At 37.9% G+C, this 9879-nt stretch overlaps 1 protein-coding gene across 2 annotated transcripts in view; it reads right to left on the bottom strand.

The window, feature by feature from the left end:
- The window catches only part of LOC129754908 (CTD nuclear envelope phosphatase 1 homolog), a 42429-nt gene extending 32874 nt beyond the window's left edge, over positions 1-9555 (bottom strand). The window contains exon 1 of one of the 2 annotated variants that reach the window (XM_055751171.1): positions 8564-9555. In XM_055751171.1, coding sequence (XP_055607146.1) covers positions 8564-8668 — 105 coding nt within the window. In that variant the 5' untranslated portion in view covers positions 8669-9555. The remainder of the gene's footprint in view (positions 1-8563) is intronic. The other variant, XM_055751170.1, reaches the window with a different exon arrangement.
- Between the last annotated feature and the right edge of the window lie 324 nt (positions 9556-9879).

Raw genomic sequence — 9879 nt, 5'->3', positions numbered from 1 at the left:
ACACTGAAAACATTATCGAAAAGCAATAATATTTAAAGTTTTGCCTGCAAAAGTACAGTCCACGATCTACTTCATCACAAATTTTCAATCATTTGGCATATTCATTGACATGTGGTTATTTGCAAGATGCACTACTTGTAGGTCAATTAATGAATTTTCCAATTTTTTTTTAAATTGTGTATGCCACTCGTCGCAAAACTAGAATTTTTCAGCACTCAACGTAATTATCCAATTCGGCAAGCCCCATTGAATGAATTTAAAACTCGTGCTAAAAAATAAACTTTTTGCACCTTGTTGCAATGATTAGCTAATTAAAAATTATTCACCAAAAATTTTTTTTGCATTTTGAATTCTGACTTTAAAAGTTTGAAAAAACATGGGCAACAAGTTACAGAGTTAAACAGTTTTGATGCTTATTCAACAGCATATCAAAGTTTAAGATACAGACAAAATTGAAAACATTTATTCAATTCAGATTCATCCATTGTTTTTTTAATTTCAAACTGAGGAATTCCAGTTTTGAAATGAATATAGAAAAAAATTCAAAAGGAATTCAAAATACTTATATCTAAATTTATTATAATAAAATCAAAAGCATCGTAAACCAATAAATAAAAGAAACATTTATTTTTGATTTTCAAAGCGTAGTCAAATTAAATTTTGCAGTATAAATTGATTGATACTCGAATTAAACTACCTATACTATTGAAAAAATCTGAACTTCAGGACTCATTTTGATACATTGAAATTGCAAGTTTAGAAAAAAAAATTAAAAAGAGACAATGTAATTTTTTGTAGTCGCCATACAAAGTTAAAAAAAAACATTTCTGAATCCTCTACTGCATACGACTCCATATTTGGCTTCGAACTTTTTTGAAAAATAGATCTATTCTTTGCAATAAAACTATTCCAGAAAAAAATTCTCAGCGTTTTCATTTTCCATTGAGTAGAGTATGAGCTTTGTTATGCAGAAAAATGTGGATTTGATTTCAGTGAAAAAAGTAACCGTTAATTGTTCTAAATATATTTCAATTTGAAGTCAATTTCTCGGGGTTAAATTATGAAAATTAGATAACTGTTCCGGTTAATAATATGGTCATAACGTATTTTCTAATGTTTGCTTGGAAACAACCCCTGTATCAGGAAAACAAATCAAAACTAATTTTATTAATTTACGCAAAAAAAAACAAATTGAAAAGTGCACAAATAAGGTTTTAAAAATCGAAGAGACTCAACAGTGTACATAAAATTTCAGAAACTATAAAGTAGGTTATGTAATATATTCAAATCTGTAAAGCCTTTGTTTCACAAATACATTGTGCCGTCCTGAATGCGAATCATTTGTCAGATTCTGTCAAATCTAGTTCTGGTGATATTGGGTTTAGAAATTTAAAAACTGTTAAGTTATGAGTAAAATACATCATTGATAACTAATAAACCGAAAACCTTGTATAAAAAAACAAAAACAGATTTCGAATCAATTTATTATTCTCCATTTGATAGAGGGTTAAGATATTACCTAGCTATCCTAGATTCAAAGAAACAATGCTTGAAAAAATCCTCAAATTAAAAAAAGCAGTAGAAAAAATGTTATTGGTTGTAACATCATTGAAGAACATTTATGAGCTTTTAAAATCAAAGATTTAAATTCTTTTTACAACTTTGTTGAAGACTTCAGATTTTTTTTAAACTTATGCTTTTAAAAAAATATTTGAATCATTTGATTTAAAATGTTAGAAAATATCCTTAAATTCTCATACTTCACCAGATTGTGAAAAATAAATTTAAAGGACACCTCAGTTTCCTGAAAAGTATCCACAATTTGCGGTCTTCATAAAAGTTGATCATTGATTCGAAACCTATGATTTGAGTATCTTAGAAAAATTCTAAAATATAGCTAAAAAATTTAACTAAAATTATTAATATTATGGCAATAATTTTGTTATTTTGATATGGGTCTTTTTTAACATTCAAAATCAAGGATTTTTTTTCTTAAATGCGTCACTCAAAACACAAATATGTAGGTATATTTTTAAGAAAGTACTATGCTATGTTGAATCATTTAAAGATTTTGGAAGAATTTACATAGTGTCTTCTATCGACATAAACATATCTTTATGAAAAAAGGAAAAATTTCACTGGATTTTTTCGAAATTTTATTTAAATTTTCGTCACGAATCAGGTTAGAAATCAGTTCATTCGAAATTTTCGCAAATTTTCAAAAGAATCTTGACATATTCAAGCTTTAATTTCAATTTGAAATTTTCTGGACCAGTGATCAAAAAAGTTAATTTTCCAAACAGTGTATTTAATAGGGGAAGGTTTCCTTTTTATTTAAGGAAATTTTCAGCGATGTGAAATTTATTATTATTAAGCTACTAAAAAGACCGTGCCGTGCATGAGAATAATTGTCTTGTGTTTAACTCTTAAATTAAATACTATCATTGGAAAATTATAATATTAGCATCTTTTCACATTCCCAGTCGAAATTGATAGTTTTAAAAAAATAATTGTAATGATATGCGAAACTTGAACAAATTTTAGGAGACTTTTTGAATTTCTCATCTCATTCTTCGAGGCAGTTTTGAACTCTAGGATCCGGTAAAATTAGTGAGTTTTTTTCAATTTGAAGGTAGTTGAAGAGAAATCTGAGGATAGTTTAAAAATTTCCAAATTTATGATATTCTTCTTATACATTTTTGAACTGTTGAATTCTGTCTTGGAAATTGAATTTTAGGTTGAATCCCTGATCTTAGAACCAAAAATGAATTTCGGTTTTCTTTTGTTAATATTCCCGATTTTGGGTCTGAATTCCCGGTTTTTCCCGGTTTTCCCGGTTCGATTTTCAATTCCCGGTTTTTTCCCGGTTTTCCCGGTTCTGTGGCCACCCTGTATAGTTTCACACACATTTTTTTTTGTCTTTATTAGAGAGACTTTCAGCCTTTGGCGGTCACCTTTGGCAGGATTTGTCTCTGGAAGATTCCTATCTTACTTGAGGAGAAATTATTACTACAGCTTGGACAGAATCTTGAAAGTATTTTTCATTTAAGGTTTATTTGTTGCATTTCACCATCCTAATGACACTCGTGTCTAACAAACTTGAAGTAAGAATTTGCTCTTTTTTAGCAAGCGTCGATAAATATAAAATTAACGAATTATTTTCCGGAGAAACATTCTTAAACCAAGGTAGTTTCTGTACTCTAATCCGCCTACAATCCCTTCAATTTGTAACAATCCATACATCGATTAATCAATCTTATACAACATTTTTTCTGGTAAAGTTCAAGTAATGCAGTTGTTTGACGAACTACACGTGACACCGTTGAAATGTAAATATTGATTTGGGTCGAGATTGTTAGATGCGGCGCGAAGAGGAGGTACAAAACAATCCGCATCCGTTCATCATCGGAATGACGCCATCGAATCCAAAAGTAAACAAACTTTGCTCCCAAACCGGTAAATGGTTGAAGATGCCTGTAATAATTGACGTACTTTTTTGGCTAGTTGATCGATTTCTTAAATTGGAAACTAACCCGAGAAATATAAAACGAAATAACACTGAAGACTTTTTTAAAACTTATTCTACATATATTGGCTCAACAAATAATTTGTGCTTCTGTACCTGACCGCCGCCATATGATGGTCAGTTGCAAATGCTGATCAAGTTCAAAAGGCTTGAATTATCAACAAACCAGTTCGTCAAACGGGGGGCGCGCAATCATCATTCAGAATGAGAACGCTGCCGAGCGAAACGGTTTACGATTTCATTCACTCTTTCAGCCGGGCGCTGCTGCTGTGATTCCATAATAACAAATAACGCTAACAACCGACTGTAAATAAAATAACCAAGCCATTCCTGGTGGCGTGCGCCTGTGTCGTATGGCCGTCGTCGTTGTTGTTGTTGATGCGGTTTAAGGGAGCACGATCCAAATTTGGACCTTGATAGGAATCCGCAACGAACGCGGCACGGCACTGTTGCAAGAAGACAGGAAATGCGTTTTTCACTTTCCTTTGACGACTTTCGTTCGTCTTCCTATGGCTGACGGTACTCCAAGAATGTAATCTGACCGGCTTTTTTCAGCGTCGTCACCCCAAAAATGGAGCACACGCTTCCCGTTTACGTTAGAGACTAGCAGAAGCATCTCGTTTCAGAATCTTTCATTGAAGACCGGTTTAGGTTCGGCGGGTAGTTAGTTGTCAGCAGCGGTCATTAAAAAGGCGCCAACAGGCGCTAACTTTGTAGCTTTTGTCTGAAACTGGTGTTATCGGATATAACAGAAGGCGGTTGTATTGTAATGTTGTAAAGAGAAAGGCAGAAAATGCTTTACGCGTGTTCTAGTGAACTGCGTTACTTCAAGGTCGACTAAGTGGGGAAGCTGATCAAACGTGATGGTCAGGTGGATGCCTGAACGAATTAAGTTTGTAATTCTCAGAACGAGTGAGAACGTTAGGCATAAGGAGAAAAATGATTACGGGTAATATTAACCCTGACCTTTCCAATCTGTTCTAGTTCGATTTTTATATTTTTCATATTGGTTTTAATTAATATTCATACGAGAAATTACATAAAGTTTATTTATGATATAATAAGTTCATTGATTAGTTACTGTTACATTATTTGACAGCATTTTTGAACTAAAAAATCATTCAAAAATGTGAAAAAAGGCGCTCGTTGCACCCTTCGTTCCTACCGGATTCTTAGCGAGCACCTGTTTTGCAGGACAGTCGTCCGGAGTTCTCGCATGTCCTGTCCAGCATATCCGTCCAGCCTTCTCCACCTTTTGGATACTGGGTTCGCCGTAGAGTCCCACAAGCTCGTGGTTCATCCTTAGCCTTCACTCGTCACTCGAATACTCCGAGTGTGCGTAGGTCCTCCTCGAAAAATATCCATGTCTCGTACCCGCGTACCCCGTCTAATGAGCGTCATGTACAGGTTACACTTCGTGCAAGGACTTAGCCTTCTCGAACGCATTTGCTTGAGGAGTCCATTGTAAACACGACTTCAGCTGATCATTCGTCGCCGGATTTCACAGCTGGTGTCGTTGTCAGCGGTCATCAGTGAGCCGAGATAGATGATGAACGCAGTAATTAAAACAACACGTACGAAGTGTTCGTTAGTCTGGTAACAACTAAAGCAAAGTTTTATTTTCCTTACATTGCTTTCTTCGTTAGTGATCAAGGCTAACTTAGGTACTCTAACAACCTCGCTCAACCAAGTAATCTGAGCTTCATACTTAGGTACTGGAACGGTCCTCTGGTAAGGCCTTTAGTAAATGCTTGATGATTCCATTCTTCACACTTTCTCGGATGAAGTTGTATCGTATGTCAATGTGTTTCAACCGCTTGTGGTCTCTGGGCTTCTTAGCTACTCGGATACAAGATTCGTTATCCTGATATAATACAGTAGGAGTCTTCAAAACGATTCCGAGTTCCGTTAATAGATTGCGGAGCCATACAGCTTCACAGGCAGCTTGGCTTATTGACACGTACTCTGCTTTTGTAGATGATAAGGCTGCTTCTTGGAAGCCCAGGACACCGTTGATCCATAGATCTGGAATACGAAACCAAAAATCGATTTACTGTCGTCGTTACTCCCCCAATCAATATCGGTATAACCAATCAGGGGTTCCATCATTTGTCCAACCGCTCGCTGACCTCAAACGGTGTACTTACAGGATGACAACATCCCATGTGAAATCTGTCCAAAACTTCTTCGATGTCGGTGTTGGTCAAGGGTCAATTCACCACGTTCTCGATTCCTGCTGATCCTCAATCCCAGGTGCAACTTCACTTCGCCCAAATTTTTCATCTGTGCTCAAAAACCTCTTCAGCTGCTTCTTCAGTTCCGCTTTGTTGGTGAAAATCAGAAAGTCGTCCACATAGATAGTGACGAACAACATTCTGTCCTCATCTATGGCGAAGTACAGACATGGATCCACTTTCGATTTCTCCAGTCCGAACTCCCATAACGCCTCGTCTAGCTGCTGATTCCAGACACGGCTGGATGGCTTCAATCCGTAAAGCGCTTTCCTAGGCCGGCACACCTTTGTCCTGCCTGGCAGAAAACCTTCTGGCTGCTCCATATGGGTTACCTCGTCGTTGAGTCTGCATTGCAGAAAAGCTGTGACCGCGTCCATTTGGTCTACGTCGACTTTGTTGCCAACGCCATCAGATAACGTATGGTTGAGTACCGGACCACCGGTGAATAAACTTCGTCGTAGTCTATTCCCGGTCGCTGTGCGTATCCTTTCACGGCCAAGCGCTCGATCTGGCCATCGGGTCTACGCTTCGTTTTGAAGACCCACTTGTTTTTGATAGCTTTTCCGCCCTTCGGTTTGGAAGGTCGTCGAGCCAGGAATCATGGAAGATAGACGGGCTGGAGCCACTGGTAGATGGTCGTTCCGGAAGCCAGAAGTAAGGTCATCGAGCTGCCACAGGGGCGAAAGCGTCGTGCATAGAATGCGTTGAAAGTTGGTTGAAGAGGAGTAGCCACCGGAGTCAGTTAAAAGATTGTGAGTGTGTATGTTGAGGCGGAGTGTTGAGATTTGTTCAATCGAAACAATCAATCGTACGAATAACAACATGCACATGACATAAACATTAGATATGTAACCATAGGGATAGTTCTACTATAAATAGGATGTTAAGATAGAAAATAAAGTTAATAAAGTTTCATCGTCTGGTAATCCTGGAACTTTTTCGGAGCACAAATTTTACGTTTCGGCATGTCTACTGTCACCGCTTCATTTGGCTGAGGGTCCAATTCATCTACTTCGATCAACAGATCTACGAAATGATTTTCAGGATCGACTTTCTCATCAGCAGGTTCTTTCAACGGCGGCACCGTCCCGGGTTCCGTGGTTTCTTCTTCCGGATTTATCCATGCTGTAGAACTCGGCTTCTCATCGAACATTACATCTCTTGCGAGGTAAGAAGCTTCAGCCCACATCATTTTCGGCAATCCAGCGTCGAAACCTCGTCCTTCGCTTCCAACAGGTAAACCACCGTGAAGTGTGGTTGCTTCTGGAGGCATTCTTTCATGGACACCTGTCCGTTCATCGTGTCCTGGGTCTCGAAAGGTGTACTCCGCTTCCAGCACGTGCAGATGGCTTGCCAAAACAGGCATTTATTCGCAAATTTGGACATCTTCTGAGTGCTGGCACGCTCCGGAACGCTTCACTTAAAAAACATGTTGCCGGAGATCTGTTTGAAGTCGGCCTTCACATATGTTTCGTCGTCCATGATGCAGCATACAAATTTCGTCAGCATGCTGAGGTACAACTTCTTGGCACGGTTTTTGGCGGAGTTTTGGCCTTCTGGACAAAATTTCGGCTTTGATGCAGCTTCTTAGCCACATCCCGAACGGAGGCGTTCCGGTTTCGGTTGCAGGCCCCAACTACAAGGTTGTGATTTTTGGTGTTGTACGGAATACTTTTTCCTTCACTTCTGGGCTTCCGATCGGTGGTCAATCGTTCCTCGAACCGCTCAATCACTCGCGACACCATGGAATTTGTTATTCCCAAAGTTTTAGCGATGGAACCATGCGAGAGATCCTTGTTCTCGTGATGAATGCGCAAGATTTCATCACGCATTAGCTGTTCTTTCGACTACATTTCCGCGAGTTTTGATCACAGGACTTTAAAACTTGCAGGATGTAAACAATGCACTATGAACTAAATCCACCCAAATTTTCATTAAATCTACCCAACGGCCTTTCCCTGAGCATCCATATTCTAGTAATTTAAAAAGTAACAATCTAATTTTTTTTAAATGAATTCTACTGAAAGGACTTACTTTCACAGTTTGGGCGATAAAACATTCCAAACTGATACAGATTATTTGATAACATTTAAAAAACATATGAAAATGCCAAATCTTTCAATATTTATAATAAGTCAGTATTAGACTATTTTGTAGGTCGTTTTGAAATTTGGATATCGGTATACAAAAAGTATTAACTACAGTTCAACATATACAAAATGTAAGGGTACATTACTAATGGATTGAAGTTACAACATGAATGAATATGATTAAGACGTTTATATGAATAGGTAGTGATAACTGACAGAAGAAAACAACAAATTCTAATCCGTTTTCCCGGTTTTTCTGGATATTTGTCAAATTGATTGATTAAAGCGCATTTACTTGGGTATCTTAGTAGGTTGACTAGTTTAACAGTTTATCAGAAATAGTCTATGGTTGAATTGACCATGACAAATTCATCTGTGTTAGAACTACTATATCTATTGAAAATCCAACTAAATCGGACTGCATCGGTCGGGGGTCACCCTGAGCAGTGCAAAACGCCGGTAGGTTAAGCAATCGAATCGCACGTATGATTTTCTTGCAGCAACCAGCAACGATCGACGAAATAAAAAGCCGAATGCGAGAGACTATCATTAAAACTAGCTAGCTAGGTAGCTCTAGCTGACTTGAATATCGTTGCGTTGCAATGGAAGGCAGAACAAAAAAAAAAGTGACCATTCGTCAACAACCGTGAGAAATTTATTATTCTGCAGGGTGAGAGTGGATGGAAGATAAATACAACTGAAGTCAAACTTACCGCTCGAACCTGTCGATTGAACATGTAGCAGAGGCAGGTCCATATCTTCGAGGCCAGTACCAGAAACGCTCGAAAGTTCATTTGAAATTGTGACAACATTGGCATTGCCGCGGCAGCAGCACCAGGTCTCCAGTTGTTTGGTTCCGGGGGATTTTCCCGGGGATGTACAGATCCGATTCGACTTTGCGACTACGGTACAGTGTTGGTTTTGTTTTTTCTTTGCTTTTGGATGTTGGTTTGTTCTTACTTTTTAGGTGATTTTTTTTTGTTGTAGGTTTTTTAACAATCTAGAGTTGTTTGCTGTGTACTTAGAAGTCACAAGAAATGAGGAAAAAAAGGCTCAACAAAAAACCAAATTTCAGCGTCCCGAAGTAAGATCACATCATTTTTTTCCCTTGGGAGCGTCACTTTTTCTTGATTTTTCAAATCTCAAACAGGAAGTCTGGAGCAGCTTTCCTCAGTATTTTTCACCTGCTTTAAGTGCTTTAGTTTAGAATATTAACTCCAAATAAAGCTAAATTAACCCCAACTTTCAAGTACTCAAGTACCCCAACACTTTCAGCGAGCACAATTTTTGCAGCACGGCACCAATTAAAATTTCCTATTATTTTGCCCGTCTTTTACACATGCCAACATTTTTACTGCTTTTTGGCAAGAAGCAGAAAATTGGCAAACGATTTTCTTCCACCTTCTTCCGTTTTTTTTTCTGCTGCTCCTACCCGATCAGTCAACCCAAAAGAGCAGTTTCGCACAAATTTTAACTTTACTATTGCACGTTTGGTAATCACTTATTCGCGAATTGAACATCAACACACTTTTCCCCAAAACGAGCGCTCTCACTTACAACTCAAAAGATGAATTTAAACCACGTTAAATTACTGGGAAAACCAATTTTTAAGAAACTTTTCTGTGCTTCTCAACACGGGTACTTGCAGCTTTACGCGACGACTCTAGCTGCTGCTTGCTTGCTGCGATTTCTTTCGGCAGGCTGTCGTCTTCGTTTTCTTTCTTGATTTTATCGGGATATCATCGACCCTCTCGCCTTTTCCTTGTAATCGGCTCGGTCGCGGAAAGAGTACCGATAGATTTTCCTTCCATCTCTTTTGCTGCTGTCATTCGCAGGCTCGCGCGAAAACGGAGGAATTAAAAGTTGACAGCTGTCAGTTTTTTTGACACCACAGGCGTTACATGCGTGACGAAATGCTTGAAACGTAACACAAAATAAAATATTTACGGGTGTCCACTAACAGAAATTTGTAAAATTAAACTTATGTAAATTCGTTTAATAGTTAAATTTTAATTTTAAGGACAAAATT

Source organism: Uranotaenia lowii, chromosome 3, assembly GCF_029784155.1.
Source record: "Uranotaenia lowii strain MFRU-FL chromosome 3, ASM2978415v1, whole genome shotgun sequence".
NCBI lineage: Eukaryota > Metazoa > Arthropoda > Insecta > Diptera > Culicidae > Uranotaenia > Uranotaenia lowii.
Note: the sequence above shows the minus strand (reverse complement) of the source record. Positions and strands in the feature narration are given on the sequence as shown.